This window comes from Paramormyrops kingsleyae, chromosome 6 (genome assembly GCF_048594095.1).
Source record: "Paramormyrops kingsleyae isolate MSU_618 chromosome 6, PKINGS_0.4, whole genome shotgun sequence".
Taxonomy (NCBI): Eukaryota; Metazoa; Chordata; class Actinopteri; order Osteoglossiformes; family Mormyridae; genus Paramormyrops; species Paramormyrops kingsleyae.
The window spans coordinates 5014761-5037993 of NC_132802.1; the positions used below are offsets into that span (position 1 = coordinate 5014761).

The window sequence follows — 23233 nt, forward strand, 5'->3', positions numbered from 1 at the left end:
ATGTCCAGACAGTGGCCCGTATGCGGAGAAAATTAATCTGGGTCCAGCCAAAAATGGACCTTATGAATCAATATGTTTAATGTAAAAAGGCTTAATGTAGTTTGAAGTACCAAAATAAGTGTACAATATAAATACCCAAAGTAAGATGAAATCCAGATGACTGACAAACACTGGAAGGCAGGAAAAACCATTTTTCTGTCGAAAGCAAGGTGGGAAAGCTGTAACAGTGGGGTCACTTACAGTCGTCCTTCATGCAGAACTTCTGCCAGTTGATGGTCCTCTGGGTGGCTATCTCCGCACAGGCTTTCAGGTGCTCCATCTGAGAAAGGGGGGCAGACCGGAGATGCAGTCAGGAAGGAGACCTCCCCCCACCCAACATGGCACCGAAAGCTTGACGCCCTAGGGCCATGCCCCCGGCCGCCCACACTCACCAGGCTAATGAGGGTGTCGTACTGCAGGGCGGAGCCGGACGTCGCCGTGACGATGCCGGCCCGCTGGAAGATGCCCTGCTCCTCCAGCAGCCTCTTGATAGCGCGCACGTGCGAGTCCAGCGTGTGCAGGTCGCGCAGCTGCCGGTACTTATCCTTGGAGCCGCAGATGAACAGCAGCAGCTTGCGGACCTGACGCCTCACGAACGGGGTCTGCTGGATCATCAGGTACTGCGGGGGGGTAAGAAGCAGGCCGCATGAGGACGGGCAAACCTGAAGCCAGTGCCAGGAACAGGCAGGGAGAAAATGGAAGCCCCCACAACACTGGGGCACACTGCGGTATTTTGAAATCTTGGGGGAACTTTTGGCAAGATTTCAAAATACCAAAATAATGTTGTTTTTGAAAATACCATGAAAATACAGCATATCGCACTATATATCTGGGCTGTATGGGCGTATGAAAAAAATAGATTCTGCCCACGTTTAACTGGGTGTTAAGACACAGCCCTACCTTCTGAGCCAGTATACCAGTGGCACAAATTACTGCATTAAAACAGTGGCAATGTGCAAAACTGGGAAAATTAAATAATGAAATGTAACCGAGCAAGAGCTGCTTCATATAAAAAGTCGGCTAAGTGGACGGGTCTGTTTTACCTGATTATTGATATATAAATAAATGGCACGTGGCACTGGTTACCTCAGACAGGAAGTAAAACCAGCAGTGGTCAAAGATGGGCGGTGGGATGCGCGAGTTGGCGTCGGCGATCTTCTTGATCTGGTACGGCAGTCGCAGCACCATCTCGGTGAGCAGCTGGGAGTAGGCCTCAAACACGTCGGCCGCATGGCCCTGCGTCAGAGGACCCAGCCGTTAACGTGCGGCTGCTCACGGCAGCTGGTCGACAACTCAAGAGGCATTTCTCACACCGCCTTGGAAATGCATGCTCACCGACGCAGAGTGCCACATGCAGCGTGTCAGACGCACAACCCATTCGACAGCAGACACGTCCAATTGGTTAAACCTGGGGCACACCCACCTTGACATACTGGCGCAGGAAGAAGGGGCTCATATCCGGGGGCGAGGAGGAGGTGTGGGGCTTAAGGAGCTGGCTGGCAGCGGCGGGCTCCTCCTCACCCTGCTGCGTCTTCCAGAACTCCAGCAGGGACTTGAGTACATGCAGACAGTAGTCTATGGCGCCGGAGCTGAGGAGGGCTGTTGCCGTGGCGTTGGAGATGAAGGACGAGGACTGGCGGAAAGAGAATGAGAACCACAGCCACTGCATTGGAGCTCATCAGCGTACAGCATCCCCTGGTAGACAGGAGAAGAAGCCACCCTTAAACCATCCTAGATCATCCTGTGCCGTCAGTCTGACACTCCCTGTGATCCACTTCCCACCTGCTACTTTACCGACCTCCCCCACTGGGTCAGACAGTAACTGATGCCACACAGTACCCCCCACCCCATCACAGGCACTGAAGTATGACTGCTGGGTAGTGGTAAGAGGATCAGGCTTGAATACACTGATTGGAAATTTAAACATCTATATAAACAGCAAACTGTTGTGCAAATTTTGTTTTACAGTTTCAAAAAATTCCAGCAGTATGGCTTTAGTTTCAGAAGGAAACCTAGCTGTATTAACAGGAAGTGTTTAGCAGTGGTATTTCTTCATACCAGCAACAGCAACAAAGTTGTTTAGGACGGTCTCTCCTCCCGAAGGCAGGGAGCCAGGAGAGGAGCTCCCGCTGAAGATGGTTATGACAACAGTGTCTCCTCTTGACGAGAGCCAGGAGGAGAGAGCCTTCTCTCTTGACGAGAGCCAGGAGGAGAGCACCTCCTCTCGGAGGGAGTCAGGAGGACGGCGTCTCCTCTCGGAGGGAGCCAGGGGGACGGCGTCTCCTCTTGGAGGCAATCAAGAGGGGGACGTCTCATCTCCTCCTGACGGGAGCCAGGGGGACGGCGTCTCCTCTTAGAGGGAGCCAGGGGGGGCGGCGTCTCCTCTTAGAGGGAGCCAGGGGGACGGCGTCTCCTCTTGACGGGAGCCAGGGCGAGGGCGTCTCCTCTTAGAGGGAGCCAAGGGGGACGGCGTCTCCTCTTAGAGGGAGCCAGGGGGAGGGCGTCTCCTCTTGACGGGAGCCAGGGCGAGGGCGTCTCCTCTTAGAGGGAGCCAAGGGGGACGGCGTCTCCTCTTAGAGGGAGCCAGGGGGAGGGCGTCTCCTCTTGACGGGAGCCAGGGCGAGGGCGTCTCCTCTTAGAGGGAGCCAGGGGGAGGGCGTCTCCTCTTGACGGGAGCCAGGGCGAGGGCGTCTCCTCTTAGAGGGAGCCAAGGGGGACGGCGTCTCCTCTTAGAGGGAGCCAGGGGGATGGCGCCTCCTCTTAGAGGGAGCCAGGGCGAGGGCGTCTCCTCTTAGAGGGAGCCAGGGCGAGGGCGTCTCCTCTTAGAGGGAGCCAAGGGGGACGGCGTCTCCTCTTGACGGGAGCCAGGGGGACGGCGTCTCCTCTTGACGGGAGCCAGGGGGACGGCGTCTCCTCTTAGAGGGAGCCAGGGGGACGGCGTCTCCTCTTAGAGGGAGCCAGGGGGACGGCGTCTCCTCTTAGAGGGAGCCAGGAGGAGGGCGTCTCCTCTTAGAGGGAGCCAGGGGGACGGCGTCTCCTCTTGGAGGCAATCAAGAGGGGGGCGCCTCCTCTTGGCGGGAGCCAGGAGGACAGCATCTCCTCTCCTCCTGAAGGTAATCAGGAGGAGAGTGTCTCTTCTTGGAGGTAGTCAGGAGGAGAGTGCCTCCTCCAAAACACAACCAGGAAGAGAGTCTCCTCCTGAAAGCAGCCAGGAAGAGAGTGTACTCTCTTGAAGATAGACAGGAAGACAGTGTCTCCTGAAGGTAGCCAGAAGGAGAGGGTATACTCTTGAAAGCAGCCAAGAGGAGAGTATACCCTCCTGAAGATAGTCAGGAGGACAGCATCTCCTCCTAATTGCAGCTAGGAGGTGAGTGCCAAGTGTCACAGTGTACGAAGGTGGTTTGTCACTCTGTACCACACTCCAGTGTTGCAGGCTACAGCAGGGGGCTCCATGTACCTCTGAGGACGACTTTGACCCAGACTTGGTGCGTGACATGAAGACACTCAGCAGTCTCATGATGACCAAATGGACCTCATTCATGGTGCTGCGCTCATTCTTCTTGGAGACGTCCTGAAGGTCCAGATTAGAGAAAACGATAAACCCACATGCAACCATGTAGATGTGACTGCACTGGCAGTGACTCTGCAGTAGGGGTCACCCACCTTCTTGTTCATGCCGAGCTCAGCGATGAGCTGGGCCAGCAGGTCGTCCAGAGCACCCTTGTCCTTCTCGTCATCTCCGTCCAGGTCGGCAGTAAGCATGAGCACCACTTGCATGTAGGGGATGGCGCGGACGCCGCCCACAGTGTGTAGCTGGGGCAGGTGTTGGAGCAGACGCTCAAGCAGCATCAAGCGGACCATGTGCAGCCTGTGGGGGGGGGGAGCAGATGCTCAGATACGGGAAACATAACTAAAGTGACAGTAAAACCCCCACAGCATCATCTGTGTGATATAAAGCATTAATAGCATGTGGAAACCCCCCCCCCCCCTTCTGAGTGACTCAAACAATAACGCTACAAAGTCTGTGGATCATGTAGGAACTATTTTCATCCACCGAACTCCACACACCAAGCGCGGCGGAGCTTGTGCTCGCATCTTCTCCACAGTGATACGATTGTTGTGTGGAGTTCGGTAGTAGAAAATCGTTCCTGCATTAAACTGCTCACTACAAAGTCTGTGGATTGTCTTTAGAAACCGGGTCACGATTTCTGGTCAGAGACGCTGCTGTGGATTATTCCAATGTATGTTTTGGTGCTTTAATCACCACAGAAAAATGCCATTCACTCCCATTACATTTGAGAAAAGACCGACGTTTGTACGGCCAGACAACCGTACTGGATAGACAGTTTAATAGTAACCCCCCCAACCTGTGTGAAGGTAAAACAGTAAGAGCATTGCAGCCCCTGACGTACCGGTTACTGGTGTGGATGTCACCCTCCGTCTCGCCCTCCCCCTCGGACCCCTCGCCCTCCTGCTGGGCTGTGGTGGTACTGATAGCGCCAGTGCTGGAGCTGATGCTGCCGGGCCCAGGTGGGTGACCTTCGGTGGTGCCGTCGCCGTAGGCGCTGCTGCGGCCTGAGACTGCAGACAGGGCGGGGTGGGGGGGGGGGGGGGGAGGTTAGCATAGCCACACACAGGCATGGAACAGAAAGCCGGGCCGGGATGCACACTCACACTCACACTCACACCATCGGGTGAGTGTTTTCACATGTAAGCCGTTTTGGGGCAGGATTAGTGTTACCTGGGGACAAAATGTAACTGATGCAATTACAGAGGAGGCCTGTAATTTTAATACGGCCTGAAACTGATATGTCTATAATTATTACAAGCCTCCAGAGAAAAAATTCAGGACCAAATTATCTTCTGTATGTCAATACCGCATTTCAATCTGTAAGCTACTGTGTGGTTGGGAGGCAAAAGTTTTGACTGTGTGTGATTAGTAAATTAAGAGGACAGGTCACCCAAAACTGAAAATTCTGCTGTTATTGGCTTTTGAGATGCAATAACTGTGACATTTACATCTGGACGGGATTAGTTTTATTTCCAATATCTTTGATACTACACTGGGAAACTACACATTTCTTATTCCGTCCAAATCAGCCTGTCATATCATTTTAATAACTACAGACCGAACCCCCTGAGGTAAGACTGATCCGGCCCTAAGAGGGCTTTGCAGAGAGCTTTGCGATGCATTTAACAGGTAATAGATGATGCGGTTTGTCATGAGTGCCACATGACTGGCTAATGGAAAGAAGGTCCGGCCCTGTCCCCCCCCGCCTTGCCTGGAGCCTCCTTACCGCTGTGCTCCCCAGCCACTGAGTCGACTGCGCTGCCCCCGCTCTCAGAGCCCACGCTGCCCCCGTGCTCGGCCGGCGACGTGCGCAAGGTGGAGCCGTCGGTGGCCGCCGTGCTGCCCTCGTCATCCGAGGCTGGAGCTGAAAGCATAACCAGGGCTGTCACAGGACAAAGACAGCTGGCGTCTGCATTGGGCTGCGTCACCTTCGCCCCCGTACCACCCCCCCCAAGCATGGGCTAAACCGGAGCGTCTCAAAACCCATGTGCGCACGCAACACGGAAAATCCAGACACGCGTGTGATCAAAAGCGGCGAGCAGGCTGGCCAAACGCAGAGGGGAGTCGAGGGTGATTACCTGAGGCAGTGGTGTCCGAAAGGGTCCCGGCGTCCAGGGAGGAGGAGCTGGGCGCCTGACCGGAGAGGCCCAGGCTCTGCAGGCCTAGGGCACTGCTACTGCTTCCTGTATGAGAGGACAAGAGAAACAGCAGCCTGAGCACATAGCAGGAAGGCCGGCGTGGGGACGACAGTGAGCGCAGGACACAGCAGAGTCTCGGGAGAACTATGAGTCCATGCATTATAAGGGAGAACATGCAGAGCCTAGGTAGGAGGAATAGGCTCAAAAGAGGAGTTTGACCACATAGCTGGGTCTCTAGGGAAGGCGAGGGAGGGTCACTGCGACTATCCGGCACCCCGACCTTGCTGGTCCTGCTGGAGACTGAGGGCGATGGCCAGCTCCACCATGGTCTCGTCGTCTGCGTCGGGTGGGATGTCCAGCATCGGGGGGAAGCCCTCGGCCCCGGCCAGCAGCGCCTCCAAGGGGGAGGGGTTCCCGTTGTTCACGTTCTCCGCAGTCTCCAGCACCATGGACTCGGACTGCGGGGGACACGGAGAAGGGGATTACATAACAACTGCCTGCTCCGGCATGAGTCATACGAGGCACATAAAATGTACAGAAATACACAAAAACCAGCTGAAATATACTTTACCTTATACAGACCTATGGAGATAGATTTATGTCTAAAGTAATCATACTTAAATGTCATGAAGATATTATAATTCTATGAAATGCAAATCCAGAGTTGCAAATGCATGCCTGCACCTGACACTAAAGTTTCACAAGCACAATCCTCATTTTACATTTATATTCAGGTTGTAATTACGAATTTCAATTTACACATTTACAACTTCAGCACTACATTTACGAATCACTAGTTACGTAGGGAAAGTGACGTTGGCAGTAGCCAATGGGTTTCGACAAAAATAATCTCACGGTCATCAACTTCTGATGAGTAGAAGCCACAAAGAGAGCTGGCCAGAAAGCAGAAGATTCACGTCTAAAGTAATCGTACATAAAAAATGAACTGCGGATCGGAAGTCACAAGATTTTTTTTTGTCAAAATACACTGGCAACGCACCTTTGTAACTAGTGATTCGTCAACATACTGAAGTTGCAAATGCATAAACTTTGATTTGTAATTGCAACTTCACCATCGTAAACTTGTAAATTGCGATTAGTAATTGTAAAATGAAGATTATACAGGTACACATTTTGCAACCTTGAATATGGATTTGTGCTTCATAAAATTACAAGATCGTTGTGACATTTAAGTACCATTGCTTTAGAGGTAAATTTACCTTACGCCTATGAATCAATTGCTCATTAGTGGCTACAAACTGTCTAAATTTCTCTTGTAAAATGAGAATCGGTAGACCTAAAAGTTCGACTTGCAATATGAACTGAATGTGTGAATCTGTTGTCGGAAATGTCACAGTAGAAGTGTACTTGCAAAATATTTGCCTACAAGGTCAAATTACAGATTTAGAAATATTACTTTGGATTTGCAATTCAATTTTGACGCACTGTTACACTTATGACAAGAATCTGTCTTCATAAGAGGTTCTCCAAAGAGACAAACACCAGTAAGGGCAGCAACATTTACTCACAGATATGGCATAGTGATGCTGTATGCGTGATGAGGTACTACTACTACAAACGGTATCGGACACGGGTTCCCAACCCCTTGATGTTTGTGGACTGGTTTATGTTGCAGAAAAGTATCACGGACATTTTATACGTTTAACAGTTTCTACTTTTTTCAGATGCAGATGTTGTAAATGAAAATAAGTTTATTTTTGTAAATTAACTAACTCCTTCACAAATCCACCATCATTATGCTGCCTGGGGGAATAATGACCACGGACAGATACTGGTCCACGGACTGGGGGGCTGAGAACCACTAGTCTATGAGACCGAACAGTCAGAAAGACATCAGGGACACTTCCATCTTATATAATATCTATCTTATATAATAAGGGACACTGATTTTGAACTACGTGCTGAAGGGGGTTTTCTTTAAGGGGCCAGACATTGGAGGAGCTCACCACCATCTCGAAATCGCCGTGATCCACCTCGCTCTGCTCTTGGCTCTCCTGCCGGCCACCGTCACCGCCGGTCATCCCCGAGGGCTGCATCTTGTCATCCGCGTCGTCGTCATCGTCGTCGTCTTTGTCTCCTGCGGAGGTTGGGAGGGGTGACGATGCGGCGGGGGAAGGAGGTGGGGGTGGGGGGGTGATACCTGAGAGGGTACGGCGGGGCCCACGGAGACCTACCCATGGGGGTGTTGGATCGAGGGGGTGATGGCAGGGTCACGTGTCGGCGCTTGTTCCTAGGTCTCAGCACTCGAATCAGCGCCTGCTTACAAGCGAAGCTCACGGCCGTATCCTGCAAAACCCACACGTGGCACGTTGGTGCCACCCGATGGTCAAACTCTGCATTTACACTGGTGTATAATGCATTTACAAATGTGCATAATGTGCAAATTGGACTGCTTATGACAGGATGTTAAGAAGGTCACAACAATAATTACTATCTATAAAAATAATTGCACATGTAAACAGGTCCACTGTGTCAGGGCTCGGTGACACCCACAGGGCAAAGCAGCATCTGCATGTAGATTTTCGAGGCCAAGTCGATGCAGTCCAGTTCACAGGTGCAGTAACCTTGAATGATGTCTACCAACGCGTTTACTGTGGCTTCAATATGGGTCAAACCTGAGATGGGACCGAAGGGAAGCCTCTGGTCAGAAATGCAGGTGGGACAGTTCAGAATAACAGCCTTAACATCCGCTACGGCCCAGGGAATATTATCAGATCATCTTTGTTCATAGTTAGTCCAAAGACTTCTAAAGCGCAGGAGGAAAGCCCTCCCTGTATTTGGGGAGGGGGGCTCACCGGGTAGGCAGGCGGGGGCCAGGAAAGCATTCTTGGGTTTGAGAGAATGGAGCTTCCAGAACTGGTTCACCAGCTGCATGATGAAGCTGCAACCCTCATTCTCCGCAGGCTTCTGACTCTCCTTGCAGTCATTGCCTGGTTCTGGAGAGAACATCAACATCATCATCCGCATCATCAACACCATAATTATCATTATCATCATCTCCACCACCACCATTATCCTCATCCTCATCCTCATCATCAGTCATACCACTTGCAGATCTGACTAGATAATCCATCTGAAGCTAAGCAGGTTTGGGCTCGGCCAGTATTTGAAAACAAGGTAAGCTGACTTGCTGCTGGATGAGATGTTGGTGTGGCCAGCAGGGCAGCCCATCCTGGGGTCTGTGTGGATCCCAATGCCCCAGTGCAGTGACGGGGACACTGTGCTGTAAAAATGGCGCTGTCCTTCGGATGAGACGTGAAACCGAGATTCTGACTCTCTGGGGTCATAAAAGATCCCTGGGCATCTTTTGAAAGAGTAGGGGTGGTACCCCGATGCCCAAGCTAAAATGTAAAATCTGGCCTCCTAATCGTCCCCTATATCTCTATATCTATATTCTCTCCTGCCCCGTCACCACCTTAGATACTGTGTGGTGAGCGTACTGGTGCAGAATGGCTAACGTTGCATCATCCAGGTGGGGGCTATACAGTAGTGGTGGTTGAAGTACCCCCCCCCCCCCCCATTGGTTCTGTAAAGCACTTTGGGTGTTTTGGAAAGTGCTATATAAATGTAACATGCATTCATGTATTCATTCTCATCATCATCAGAATCACCTAATTCCCGGCACAAGCAATGCCAAGGAGCAAACATGCTTATTAGAAACGCCATGTGTAATGGCCAAATAAGTTTCCCAGCCATCCCGCCCCCAGCCCCCCCCCATGGGCACACCTGAGTCAGCAGGGGGCAGCTTGGATTCGGTGAAATGCACTAGGTTGTTGGGCCTCATGATGGCAATAGAGCGGGCGGTGATGACAAGCCTCTGGAAGACGTCAGGGTCCAAGTCCTTGCCCTCTTTGCTGCAGCTGTTCAGGCACTGTACGGCATTGCTCAGCAGAGACTGGTCCTGCACACGGGGAAGCGGGGGGGGGGGGGGGCTTAGCTTGCAGTTTGTATGGTAGTAACACAGGAACGTTAACACGGTCAGACATGTCATTTTTAAGTAGGGGTGCATTAGAACACCAATGGATAGTAATTACAGCACAAAACTACATACAATTACAGATATGTTGAGACTTTACTTGAATATCCACTGAACACAAGCTTAACAGTGAAGTAAACCACAGTGTTGTAAAATAATTTAAAAATCATCATACAAACTAAAGGCTTGATTCTACATGACATGGGCATTTCAGCGGAGCGCCGACCTTGTGGTTGTGGTAGGCAGTGCGGCTGGTGTGCAGGCTGGCCAGGAGACCCTTGGTCTGCTGCTGGACGCCGGCGGGAGTGGGCATGGAGAGCAACTGGGTGGCCAGGTCGAGGGCGGCCGCTTTGTTTTTCTCCTGTGGGGGGGCCACACACCCCGGCACGGAGGGGTCAGAGTCTAAGCCGGGCCTCCGAACGCGCCAGCCGGCCGCGCGGGCCCTCTCTGTGACACCCACCTTCTCGCCCGTCGAGCAGACGGCGAAGCAGCTCTCCAGAGCTTCCAGGGAACTGACCACCAGCCTGGAACGGAACACCAGTTAGATATGGAGAAGGGAGTGGGCAACCTGAAGGCATCTGAGCAGCAGAAAACTACAGAGGGGGAGGGGCGGGGGGGGGCAGCACAAAGCGTGAGGGGGGGGAACAAGCCCAAGGAGCGACACGCCAACTACCATCTGGAGAAGATCAGGACACACTTCCCGGTCAGATGCTTGGAAAGGAAGCCGGGTAACCTATTCTTGCCTTGTGCCACAAACGCACAAACGCAGACACCATGCAATCAAGCAGAGGAAGGGTGCTTACTAACCGGTCCAAGGTCGATAAGGACTCAGTTTCACAACTTTTTTTATGTTTTTGGGAGCAAAGAAAAAGAAAAAAAAAAACGTGTGAGGTTCACAGAAAGAAACAAGTAAAAAATGACAATGTGACAGAAGAAAAATGTGAGCGTGCGCTAGAGATCACAAGGGCAGCCGTGCACAGGACGTGACACACACAGGCGCTCGCACAACCAGGAAGGAGCCACCGGCGCCTCTGAAGCTGGGGCCGGCCAGCCCGGGTTTGATGGGCCAGCGGGGTTTCCGAACCTCCACTAAGAAAGGCCAGTACGTACTCAGGGAGACCTGCGACACTTGCCTACTACAACAAAGACTGGGAGATACTAGTCTAAAGAAAGTTTTAAAAATAAAAATTCTATAGCATACAAGGGGAGTCACCTCTAGTACCTCAAAGCTGTATTACTCAGGTCACCAGTGCGGCAGGAAGTGACATCATCGGGCATGTCAGCTGTTTGCTGGGTGACAAACTAGCAGGATTGCAGCCCTCAAGTACTCAAGCTGCTGTTTCCACTTTGCAATTCAATTTTTAAGCACTATTACTTTAGATAAAAATCTATCTTAATGAGACGCTTTACATCCATTTGTATTGTTTTTGTGACTTTAGTTTGGGAATGCATTTTTAAATAAAACGGATAAAAACAGATAAAAGCATCCCAAAGCAGTGCCACATATATACTGATAAGGTATAGAAACAGTTTATCAGTGCAGTTCAGCGGCTGTTGGTGCAGTGCAGGGGCTGCAGGAAGCACGCTACCTCTCAAGCACAGTGCCGCTGGTAGCACTGGGGGCCACGATGTCGCTCTCGCTGCTCCCGTTGCTCTGGTTCATGTTGGGGCTGCATGTGTTGTTGACTGAGGCCGAGGGGAAGTCTTCCGGGGGCTCGTCGGGCCAGCCAAACTGCTCCTTGGTCTTCCCGTAGATCTTAATAGAGTCCAGCATGGTAACACCTGCTGGGTCCACTGAAGCTCCGACTAAGGGCGAAAAAAGGAGGCGTATGATCATTGTGGAAAACATGGACCCTTTTCACTGAGAATCCCTGTAGGACAGAGATGAGCCTCAATGGGGAAGGCAGGGATAAGGGATCAGACACCAACCAGTCTCTGGATTGTGGGTAGGAAACCCATACAAATACAGAACCTGACCACAACCCTGTATGTGTGGGACCACTGCACTACACAAACTACATTTATAGCAATTATCTCAAGTTGATTTATGTTTTGATTTTTCAGGTTCGACTCACTTTTCTAAGCCTATAGTGCCTTATTCAACTCAACCAAACTCAACTAAACCCAACCCAACTCAAATTCATGAATATTAAAACTTGGATATTTAAAAAAGGGGACAAAATCAAACAAATTAAAGCAACAATTAACCAAACACCATTAAGCAGAAATGCTCGAGATACAGCACCCTCCCAATCGGCCATGGGAAAAATGAGGGGTTTCCAGTTACACTCTTAGAGGCCTGGACAGTGGGAAGACCTTACTGAAGATGGAGAGCTTCTTGTCAGCCTGCAGGGCCTCCTCGCGGGTGAAGGGGAAGTCGAACCAGCGGGCTCGAGTCAGGCTCATCTGCATGGTGCGCCCGAAGATCTCCAGGTAGGACGGAGCACGCTCGATGGCCTGGGTGCCCACCTGCACGCGCATGCCCGTCATCACCATGGAGCTGTTGTTGTTGACGACCTCCACCGTAAAGCCACCGGGCTGAGGAGACAATTTGCTGCTGTTAAAATTGCCCACGTGCTCACATACCACACCGCATAAAGCCCCGTGTCAAACTTTTTCCTTCTTCATTTAGTACAGGGCTAACTAAAACTAGAGGGAATGAGACTGAGAGACAGACTTTCAATTTTTAACTCAACCAGCTTGGCAGAAAAAAATTAGTGTAATGATTTTCATTAACTGCACCTTCATAACACATTCACAGAACATTCAAAAGTATCATGTAAGTATACCTTAACATCCAAACAAACCTTTACTAACCTTAAAATACAATAAACATATGATTATACAATTATAATGTTTGTTATCATATAATGTTTGTTATTAATGTATATTAAAGCTGTTAAGGTGTACTTACATGGTGCTTACGAATGTTCTATGAATGCATTATGAAGGTGCAGTGAATGTTCTACGAATGCATTATAAAGGCATTATGAAGGTTAAATTAATGTAAATTGTTACCAAAATTCGTTAAGTATAAAATTAGATGCTGAAAATCTACTAGCTTCCCTGGAAGTCAAACTGAAAGTTTTTTTACCCCAATTCTGTCAGCTAAGGACCCCTAAAGCCTTGCAAGAAACTACCCTGGCCGTGCAGAGGCCTTACCTTGGTGCTGGCCACATACATGCCGGTGGAGTTGAGCCGGTGTTTGATCTGCTGCCCGTTATACACCTGCAGCAGATCGTTGCCCCCGAACTCCACCTCTGTCAGCTGCTGGTTGTGCTCAAAGAAATCCACAGGGAAGGTCACCTGGCTGCATGTGCGTGTGGCTGCAATTGAGCAGAATACAGGTCAGCGGCAGCCACCCGTCAATTTCCCATGACCGCTAACCAAGGTCGGGATAAGCCTCAGACAGCAGGGGACATAAGGAAAGGGGCACATGGGAGAGGATGACAGGCCTCTGCGGGGAAAGCTTAAACGAGCCTAAACAGAACTAGCTAACTGAGCCACTGAGGTAATCATCAATCAGATTTTTTGCAAATATGTTTATTTTGAGAAAAAAATATTTATAGATTTTATTAATTCCATAAGATGGTTGTCAGTTATGAAAATAATAATCGGACAGTAATCTCCTTATATTCACGGAACAGGCAATACGCCGCTGTGCAAGTTCAATGAGAACGCGTCACATGACACTGCATGGCGTGGCGGCGCGGGACGGCGGCGGCTCACGCACCGGCGGCCGTGGCCTTGCGCTTGCGCACCGGCTTCACGATGCTAATGACGCTGCTGGGCTGCAGGGCGGGCTGCAGCCAGAAGGAGGTGCTCTCCACGCTGGCCATGTAGATGCGCAGGCTGCCGTCCTCGCAAAGCAGGATCATTGTGGTGCGCTGCTGCTCGTTGCTGGCCGTGTGGCGGATGGCCACCATGTCCTGGATCTGCCAGGGATGGGGCGGGGGGGGGGGGGGGTCATTTAATAGCCCAGCTGACCTCTGAGTCAGCCGGTTTACACAGGCTGCATAGTTCACTTGGGAAATTAGGGTAATTAATGAGGATGCATTAACAGTACTACAGCATGGACCCTCCTGGGACTTAAACCTGCATTCCAGTATATTCCTACATCTTTAGCCTTTAGCCACAATGCTACCAGCCAGCACCGCTAATGAAGATGCCCAGACAGGAGGTACAGCTGGCTCAAACACAAACCCACACAGGCAGACATGGTCAATGTGCATCGTTCCATGCCCGACGCATGTAGAAGCCAGGACACCCTCCCTAAAAACCCCACCCTGACTGACCTTGGCTTTGGCTGGAAGCGTCTTGATCTCCTGGATGAGGAAGGTGTTGGGCTTCACCATGATGACCAGCGGGATGCCTGTGGTCTGCTGCACGCAGCACACCAGCCCTGGGTGGTTCATCACCTCCGACCACTGGCAGAGAGCTGGAGATGTCTTGCTCCCCCCATTGGAGCTGGACAGGAAGAGGGGAATGAACAGGAGGAGTGTGAACAGATTCTAACGGGTCTGGATGCTGTTCAACCACATAGTTACTTCAATATTAGTTCAAATATAAGAACTCGTGGCCATAGGTAGATTAGTGGAAGAACATTTTAAACTGGATTTGATAAAGCACTTCTTTACACAGTGTGTAGTTAGAGTATGGAATAGTCTCCCTGTTAGTGTAGCGCAGGCTAAAATCCTGGCTTCCTTTAAATCAGAGCTGGATAAGATTTTAACAACTCTGAGCTATTAGTTGAGTTCTGCCCAAACAAGCTTGATGGGCCGAATGGCCTCCTCTCATTTGTAAATTTCTTATGTTCTTAAGAGCCTTTAACTGCACCATAGAAGTCCAAAAACCCACGGGTAAATATGAGCAGAAGCAATTCATCCAAAGAATGTACTCAATAAGCTCTGACACTACAGCAGGAGACTGGGAGATTGTAGTCACAAATACAGCAATTACACCGTGCTTAAATTTAGACACAGTGCTTAAAAGCAGACAAACTGGGAAACTCTACAGCACTAAACATGGAGTGGATAAATCTCCCACTTTCTACTCTCAGAAAACTTCCGCAAGGAAAGTGACTGGCATATCAAATCAAAGCTAAAAAGTAAAGAGCAGATTTCCATACAGATTCATACATTTCTTCAATTCAGCAGATACTTATGGCCCAAACCGATGGAAAACGAGGGCCAGCATCCGTGGAGTAGCTGGAGTTAATGGCCTTGGTCAAGGGACCAACAGCAATGTGATTCTCTGATGATCATGAGGTTCAGACCAATGATGTACTGGACATGAATACACATACCTAACCATCAAATCTGCACACAGCTCCAGAGAAAGAGAGAAGTTGGAGTTTGATCAAGTTATGCTTAGAAAAGATGCTCTTCCAGCTTCCATTTGAGGAGACTTTTAGGGCCAAATGTCCGAACATTGGGGGGTGTCACAATGTTAAATTTTGTGTCATGGTTGGTTATAAAAAAAGAGGCACTTAGGACCTCAAAAGGGAGGTAAGTTTCAATCATTCGGGTGAAAGGGACAGGAGCTCAGGCAGCCCCAGCAAATGCCTTCAGAGACGTCAGGACTCCAGTCCGCGCGGGTGCGGCGACAGTGAAGCACGCGTACCCCTTGACGTTGATGGTGAAGAGCCGCTGCATTTCCATGGTGCTGCGGCTGACCGTCGCGGCGAACGACTTGCCCTGGCTGTAGCTGAAGAAGAGCATCTGCAGCACGTGAGAGTAGTAGACAGACACGCCACCGCCGGCCACCTGCCCGTTACTGTCCTGGGGTGCACAGGGATGACCTCATGTCAGGCGATTGCATGTTTTTTTTACCACGCGTTCAAAGTCAGTTACTGTATCTGCTCTCCTTGTTGACGCCACCAGAGGGCAGCACATTTCAGCATGCTAAGAGGTGTGAAGACTGCACTGACAGAGTTAGGATTCATTACATTAAGGTTGGGTCATTTGGGACTAGTGTTTGAATGTAAAAAACAAAGGTCTGTGTGTATCACCTTCAGGTCCTCGTGGATGATCTCCAGCACGTTGGTAACGTAGAAGGGGCCGTGCTGGGCGCTGCTGGAGTCGTCCATCACCTGCGTGTAGATGTACCCAGCGGAGGACATGATGACGATTATGTTCTTTCCTTCTTCATTAAACAGGAAGGTGGCGTCGCGGATTTTGGAGCTCGGCAGCAGGAAGTAGTAAATAGGGCTCAAGGCATCCACAGAAAGGTTGTAAATCTGAGGGAAAAATCAAGGCGTGTCGAACAGCATGCAGCGAAAATTCAGAAAAACATGAGCAACGTCACTGAAGCAAAGTGCATTCAGTTTTTCAGAAGTCCTTGCAGACAGTTGATTCAAACCATTGGTTCAAACTGAGCATTAATTAAGCAACTGTAAATTTGAAAATGTAAATTTCAGCTTAAAACGGCGTGGTGATCTTAAAGACAGGTGGTCGACCGACTGGAGCACCTTGACAAAGTCGGCGGTGATGATGGCCAGCTCGGTCTGAGAGCCGGGCAGCCAGATAGCCTTGATGATGAAGTTCCCCGTGGCCAGCTGAGGGTGAAGAACCAAGTGGTCTGAAACGGAGCCCGTGCTGCTGAAAGTGAGGACGTGGCAATCCTGCGAGGGCACAGAACAGTCAACAGAATTAACATGGAGAGTCAGCGGTCGGGAGGTGAGGCGTCGGAAAAACGCGTGACGATGGAGCACCTTCAAGCCGCACACGGCCAGGTAGTCTTCATTGCAGGGGTTCCCCGTGAGGCTGAGAACGGTGAAGGGCACGGGGGCCGAAGCCAGGCGCGTCAGGGTCAGCTTCCGCTTGCTAGAGTCCGCCTGCTTCAGCAGGGTGGACAGCTGGAGCACAGTGATCTATAAGGCGCAGAGGAGTCAACCATTAAAGGAGGAAGCGTCATCAGTACATCTACACCATAACCATCTACATAGCCCTGAATCACACTGTTTTATGCGTATATTTCACTAGAAAGCACAAAGTCAGAACAATTTGAGTGTAGTCATGCATTACAAAGTGACCCAGCCCAGTCCGTTATTGATATACTAAGAGAAGATCCATACTGACAGCGAGAAAACCAGAAAGTTCTTGCCTATTGTAAAGCAGCATAGACCAATGTTTCCCAATCCGGTCCTCGGGGACTCGCAGACAGCCCAAGTTTTTGCTCCCAGCAGCTGGGAGGGAGTCAAAATGTGGACCGTCTGTGGGTCCCCGAGGACCGCGTAGGGAAACACTGGCATAGACCATTATGGCATGGTGCATGTTGATGGAATTCTGGGGAAAATGAACACCCGAAGGCAGTTTGCGGAAGACGGGTAAGCTGGAGCCCACCTTGCCCTTCTCGTGGCTGACGGCCAGGTGCTGGCGGCGCCCGTGCGGGGAGGAGAGCACGCACATGGCCACACGCCGCAGCACGTGGGCGCTGATCAGCTGCCGGATGGTCTGGCCCTGGTCGCCGCTGTAGTTCATGCGCACGTTCTCAAACGCCCCCTCTTGGGAGCCCAGGGTGGGCACCTGTGGGACATTAAAGCGCGTGAGAATGGGCTGAGCGAACACTGAGGCTCGCTCACGCAGGTGGACACACATGGTGCTATGGAGACCCATTCCCTGTGCATAACCAAACCCCATAAGGCAGTTTTTCCCAATCCGCTCTATGGGGACCCAAGTCCGGTCCATGTTTTGGCTCCCTCCCAACTCCCAGTAAAAATGTGGACTGTCTGAGGAACTGGACTGGGAATCACTGCTATAACCAAAAGGGATTTTGCACGTTCCTTTGAAGGAGGAGAGGAGGCCACCAGGCTCTCCTACTTCTGACACTAAACAAAAGACCCCCCCTGAACTCCCACCATCCTACGAGCTCATCCTCGATGCCCGCATGACAAACCCATTTACCTTAAATTCAGCATGACGTACCCAGCCATACCGGCCCTACTCAATCACACCTGACATCTCACCCACCATGAGCTGATCTGTCATCTCCACGGTCTTGTCCTGGGTGTGCAGCTCGTGGAGGGCTTGCTGGGCGCGGCTGCTGCTGCCCACCGCGGACGCCTGCTGGAAGTTGGTCTGGATGGCGTCCATGAGGAAGACGAGCATGTCCAGCACGATGGCCGGCGTGGAGGAGCCCAGCTGCGCACAGACAATGTCCAGGACACTGTTACACCCAGCAATGCCCACATACCACGGATTCTAGGGCAGCACAGTCCTTCTGGTACCACACTTTGCATCTTACAGACAGCTGCTCCCGGGACCTCGAAGCTGCCAAGGCCAACCCTCTGCCACCATCCACTCACCACTTGAGAGAGCAGCTCGTCCCGGCAGCCCTCCACGCTGCGGCAGGCACTGCTCTTCCTGGGCTTGTCCTCGTCACCGGCCTTGCCATCGCAGATGGTCACCTTGCCCTTGTCGGCAGGTGAGGAATTCTGGTGGCGGATGGCGCTCTCCGGCACTCGCGGCTCACTCTGGAAGGCCGACGACTCCTTCAGGGTGGAGCTCATGCCGCTGCTGGGACTGCGCTTGACCAGGGCCTGTGGGGTATGTGTGGAGAGACAGGGACACGAGCGGAGAGAGACGGGGACACAAGAGGACACGAGCGGAGAGAGACGGGGACACAAGAGGACACGAGCGGAGAGAGACGGGGACACAAGAGGACACGAGCGGAGAGAGACGGGGACACAAGAGGACACGAGTGGAGAGAGACGGGGACACACGGGGACACGAGTGGAGAGAGACGGGGACACACGGGGACACAAGCGGAGAGAGACGAGGACACACGGGGACACAGAAAAGGCAAAATCAAGGTACAGAAACTACAACACACACCACAGCATGAATCAAGGAAACATTCACCATTTGCAATTTAATTAAAACCGGTTTTGACCAACACCGGTTAAATATCAGCATGCAGTTACATCAAAACATCAGTGACCAGATCAGTTCCATTACTCATCATGACCATAAACCCCAAATTCTCTGGTCGCTTCAATCTCAAGAATTTTAGTACAGAGGGGTTAAAATTTTAAAACTGCAAAGAAAATGGTTTTGTGATCTATGCAAAAATAGAAGTGGAAGTCACCGCTGCGGTCCATTTCGGGCGCACCTGGCAGCTGCCATCCTCCTTGGCCCCGCAGTCGCAGAAGAAGGAGCCGTACTTGGCGTAGGAGATCTCGTGGTCTTTGTGGCACACTTTGGCGCACACAGTACACACGCCTACCCCATCCACCATCTTACAGGTGTGACAGTGGTACCTGTAGGGTGGGGGGGGGGGGGAAAGGCTACGTGAAAACCAGCCCTCCTGTAACTACTGGTGGTGACATTCGGCGAGCCAAAGGAGTCGTCTCTCACCAGTGCTGGTTCATGAACTCTTTCTGGGTGATGGTGAAGGTGCATAGTTTGTTGCATAGCGAGTCTTCATCCTGGAAGGAAGCATGGAAGAACATGAGTGTTTCAAGGACCAAATCTCCCATCTGTGATGGTCAAGGCCTTCTGAAGAATTTTCATAAAGAACGTGGATCAAACAGGGGCTCACCGAATCTTCAGCCTGAGAGTCGTCTTCTTCCACGGCCAGCTCCTCCACCCAGTCGGAATCCACCTCAATGGCCTTCTCCTCGCCTTCCACCAGCATCTGTGTGGATCCCTGGCCTCCTCCCGCCCCACTCTGCCGCAAGGCGTTCATCACGTCCGCCAGGTAGGAGATGATGTGGCAAGAGCACTCCAGCATGCTGGCATGCTACAATATAACACATGGACATGTATTAGAACACAGAGCAGACTACACTACCCAGCATGCCTTGAGGAAGAGCAGGCACATGGGAAAGGGTCTGCCATATTGGTGAGCGAGAGACTACTCACTTTGCCCTGTGATACATTTGCGCTGACCTTCTCAACCACATTCTTCTGAGTCAAGTACTTTTTGCTGCAACAGAGGAAGGAATGGCTATAACAAGTTGACCCAAAACGAAACATTTCCTAAGAATTCAAGCATCAAGAAGCTGAGAACCAAGATTAGCATGTAGCTCAACCTGTAGAACATTATCAAGTCACTCACCATCTGGTAAGCCAATCAATGGCTGCCCGGTGGAGCTGCAGGTGTCCCGCCCCCTGCCCGGCACCCGCCAGCGTGGACATGATGACCATGAGCTCAGGGAAGCCGGCACCGTCGCCCGTGGCCAGCATCTCCGTCGCCATGGGGATGAGTGTGCTGAGGAGCACGGTGCACACGCCCTCGCCCACCTGGCTGCCGTCCCGTACGATGTAGGCCGTGAGCAGCTGCAGCAGCTGCCGGTTCTCCTGCACGGCCTCCGGCTGGTCCGAGTCCCGCGCCGGCGACGCCGTCATGCGCGTGAGCCAGGCCTGCAGGCGTGAGGGCTCCACACACGCCAACTGGGCCAACGAGCCGCACAGACACAGCAGGCTGGGGTTGGGGGTTTTCTCCGCTGGAGGGAAACGGGGTCAGGAGGTCTCAGCAGGGACAGTGAGCACATGTACATATGTGCATGTTCTATGTCGAGGAAGAATTCACAAGACTGAAAGACACGATTACAAATGGAAAAAAACGAGAACTGGAGAATGTTCATTTCTGAGATCTGTTGGTGTAAGCCCCGTCAACCATCCTAAGTCCAAAGAGAGCAATGCCAACCCTGATAAATATACCAAATCCTTCAGTAGGTCCCCTCAGAAAGATACACAGTCATGTGTGACGAGCTCGGCGCCCCCATCTTCCCAAGCTGCCCCATTCTTACCTAGTTGGAAGAGTTTGGTGAAAAACTTCAGCACGTGGTTGCAGAACTTGGCCGAGAGGTTCTCGTTGGCTGTCGCCATCATGATCTGCACAAGCTCACCACTAAAGGAGGAACCAAAGGCAGAGGATAAACACAGGCCCGAAAGGTCCGGAGACGTGCCTCCGGAGGAGGTCATGAAGGCTGCGTTACCTGTAGGAGAAGAACTCCTCCATGGCCTTGCGCACCTGGCTGCTCTCCAGCTGCTTCTCCAGGTACTGCAGGCACTCCTCCAGGACGGATTCATCCAGGCCGCTGCAGGAGAGCATTTCTGAGACCAGAGGCACACAGGGAGGGGCCCACATACAGGTCGGGGCGGGCACAAGCTGAGCGACTCACCTGTTCAGGTCAGAGTGGTTGGCGATGATGTTGTAGCAGCCGGTGACCAGGCGCTCGTAGACGCGCGCCAGGAATTCGTCGGACTCGGCGGGACCCAGGATGCGCTCCAGCGAGGTGCTGGCGATCTCTGCCACGCTCTCCGTGCTGGCCTCCAGCAGCAGGGGAAGCAGGGAGCCCATCACCTGCGGGGGGCTCAAGTCCTCCGGACACCACCTGGGGGAGACGTACCAGAGCTGCCCGTCACACACTGTACGTTCACACTTAAAAATCTAGGACCGTGGGTTTTGGCTGAACGAAGCAGCCTCTAAGGCGAAATGCCTGCGTGTGCGACGTGCGAGAGGCAAGAAAATTAAAAATTGACGTATCTGAAAGTCTTTTAACACACATTACACATTAGGTCTCTCATATTAGCAGACTATTTACCGACACTGCGGCCGTCAGCAAGCTGTCTGCACAGGCTCTTCCCAGTTACATCTACGAGTCATGTTTCACGATTTCACGTTTCACACTTACACAATGAGGTCCCCAGAGAGGCGCACCAGAGACAGCAGCACGTGTTTGAGAGAGGACGCCAGGGGCAGAGACTGGTTGCTGAGTGTGCCCAGGTGTGCTGCCTGGATGGCGCCGATGTAGCTCTCCGACGGGATGGTGTCGTTGGCAAAGGCGTTTCTCTGGGGGAAGCACGCGCCGATTTAGCCGGTTGTTTTATCCGGAGCAATGAACGATTTGATACACAAGTGCAGTAACAGTGCACCGCCAACCAGCAGGGGGCGTACGACACAAAGAGCAGACCTACCCATGAGCCGATGTTGGGGAACTCGTTTGTGTGGATGCCGTTCCACGTCTCGCACAGCGTCTGCACAGCCGGGGGGAGGTTCTGCATTACGCCCTGACCTGGAAGCCATTAGAAAATGCATCGGTATGCTGTCAAACAGACGCAGCAAGTGGAGTAGGGGGCCCCCTATAGGCGCACGTCTGCAGGACGCCTCACCAAGCACGTTGGCCTTGCAGCGGGTGGAGCCGATGGACAGCACGGCGGCGTAACCCTGTAGCTTGCGCTCCGGGGGTTTGCCCTCTGTGCCTTCTGGGAGGCTCATCAGCAGGTAGGACCTGCCACAAACAGACAAGCACTTCATATATCCTTGTCATTTTGGGGACTCCCCCTTCATTTCTATTCACATAACCACACAACCCTAACCGCTACCCAGCCCAAACCTTAACCATAAGTTACCAAACAAAAGACTTTTGACGTTTATTTTTTTTAACTGCAGTTACACATTTTTATAAAATTTAGGTTTATATTGGGGGACCTGAAAAAATATCACGGAGAATTTTGGTCCTCACAAGGTTGTAAATACAAACCCACAAAGTTGCAGATCACACTGTAGTTTTACATTCTACCATAACAGAAGGACCTCTGTGATATACATGGGCTGAGGGCCAGAAATGTCCCCTCGCTGTGACCTAGCCAGCATTAGCGTGATTTAGCACCTCAGGACTCACCTGGTGAAGGCTGTGTAGGTGTCAATCAGCTGGAGCGTGGCGGGGAGCAGGTTCTTCGTGATCTCCGACGACTTGTGCGGGTCCGTCTCCGCGGCCACCTTAGAGAAGTGCTCGTCCAGAGAGACCTGCACCTTGGAGATGACTGCGTCGAGGGTGTAGATGGTCTGCAGATTGGGCACGTGGTGGAGGGGTAGGATGGTGTTGGGGTCCACGCAGCAGAAAGAGGAGATCTACAGAGGGGAAACATACAGGTGCAATTCCTGGTACATCTAGAGAAAATGGCAGCCAAAGCAAAAGACAGGAAACAGGGCAGATGCTGAAGGGTAACATGGTTAGGTTACTTAGGAAACATCATCTTGGCCTCCCAGTGTATCTGGGACCCCAGACCCCCGCACCACCCCCACGTGCTTTGGCGGTAGAGGGCAGGAGCTCGCCAGGACCCTGCGGGGCACACCCACCTGCCGGGCGATGTACTCCTCCGCCAGCTCCACGTCATACTTGACGGCGCTGCACCTGCTGGAGGCTGCCTCGATCAGCGAGGCCGCATGGTCGGCCTTCATCCCCTGCTTCACCAGGTGCTCCTGGGGGGGCAGGCGAAGCAGAGTAAGGAGGGCATTTCGGGCCCGGCCGCGAGAGCACAGCGGCGACCCCCCCACGGCATTCACCTTGATCCAGTCGACGTAGGTGGGCACACGGAGCCGCGAGGACCAGCGCAGGGTGTGCAGGATGTCGCTGTCGGCGCCGTCGCTGCCGCTGCCCGTCAGCTGCTCCACGTAGGCCTTGGAGGGGGGCAGTGCGCCCAGTAGGCGCCACAGCACCAGGAAGTAGTACTGAAGAGAGCAGGCCTCCTAAGGGCA

The 23233-nt window shown here is 52.0% G+C and overlaps 1 protein-coding gene across 21 annotated transcripts in view; it reads right to left on the minus strand.

Moving 5' to 3' along the window:
* Window positions 1–23233, minus strand: part of ubr4 (ubiquitin protein ligase E3 component n-recognin 4) — a 58845-nt gene that overhangs the window by 19622 nt on the left and 15990 nt on the right. For 5 of the 21 annotated variants that reach the window (XM_072713443.1, XM_072713445.1, XM_072713448.1 and 2 more), the window contains 43 exons: window positions 23042–23224; window positions 22835–22957; window positions 22377–22606; window positions 21865–21983; window positions 21670–21767; window positions 21387–21544; window positions 20874–21086; window positions 20688–20789; window positions 20499–20599; window positions 19805–20192; window positions 19609–19672; window positions 19286–19486; window positions 19102–19172; window positions 18833–19004; window positions 18051–18284; window positions 17716–17886; window positions 17089–17271; window positions 16458–16616; window positions 16215–16367; window positions 15756–15983; window positions 15368–15525; window positions 14041–14212; window positions 13479–13680; window positions 12908–13071; window positions 12067–12283; window positions 11335–11551; window positions 10553–10585; window positions 9972–10269; window positions 9496–9670; window positions 8565–8705; window positions 8263–8384; window positions 7944–8055; window positions 7716–7846; window positions 6029–6206; window positions 5689–5793; window positions 5322–5474; window positions 4452–4620; window positions 3703–3907; window positions 3497–3610; window positions 1463–1672; window positions 1126–1275; window positions 432–659; window positions 241–319 (listed from right to left, as the gene is read on the minus strand). In XM_072713443.1, the coding sequence (XP_072569544.1) occupies window positions 241–319; window positions 432–659; window positions 1126–1275; window positions 1463–1672; window positions 3497–3610; window positions 3703–3907; window positions 4452–4620; window positions 5322–5474; window positions 5689–5793; window positions 6029–6206; window positions 7716–7846; window positions 7944–8055; window positions 8263–8384; window positions 8565–8705; window positions 9496–9670; window positions 9972–10269; window positions 10553–10585; window positions 11335–11551; window positions 12067–12283; window positions 12908–13071; window positions 13479–13680; window positions 14041–14212; window positions 15368–15525; window positions 15756–15983; window positions 16215–16367; window positions 16458–16616; window positions 17089–17271; window positions 17716–17886; window positions 18051–18284; window positions 18833–19004; window positions 19102–19172; window positions 19286–19486; window positions 19609–19672; window positions 19805–20192; window positions 20499–20599; window positions 20688–20789; window positions 20874–21086; window positions 21387–21544; window positions 21670–21767; window positions 21865–21983; window positions 22377–22606; window positions 22835–22957; window positions 23042–23224 (7084 nt within the window). The remainder of the gene's footprint in view (window positions 1–240; window positions 320–431; window positions 660–1125; window positions 1276–1462; window positions 1673–3496; window positions 3611–3702; window positions 3908–4451; window positions 4621–5321; window positions 5475–5688; window positions 5794–6028; window positions 6207–7715; window positions 7847–7943; window positions 8056–8262; window positions 8385–8564; window positions 8706–9495; window positions 9671–9971; window positions 10270–10552; window positions 10586–11334; window positions 11552–12066; window positions 12284–12907; window positions 13072–13478; window positions 13681–14040; window positions 14213–15367; window positions 15526–15755; window positions 15984–16214; window positions 16368–16457; window positions 16617–17088; window positions 17272–17715; window positions 17887–18050; window positions 18285–18832; window positions 19005–19101; window positions 19173–19285; window positions 19487–19608; window positions 19673–19804; window positions 20193–20498; window positions 20600–20687; window positions 20790–20873; window positions 21087–21386; window positions 21545–21669; window positions 21768–21864; window positions 21984–22376; window positions 22607–22834; window positions 22958–23041; window positions 23225–23233) is intronic. The other 16 variants (XM_072713462.1, XM_072713458.1, XM_072713461.1 and 13 more) reach the window with 11 other exon arrangements.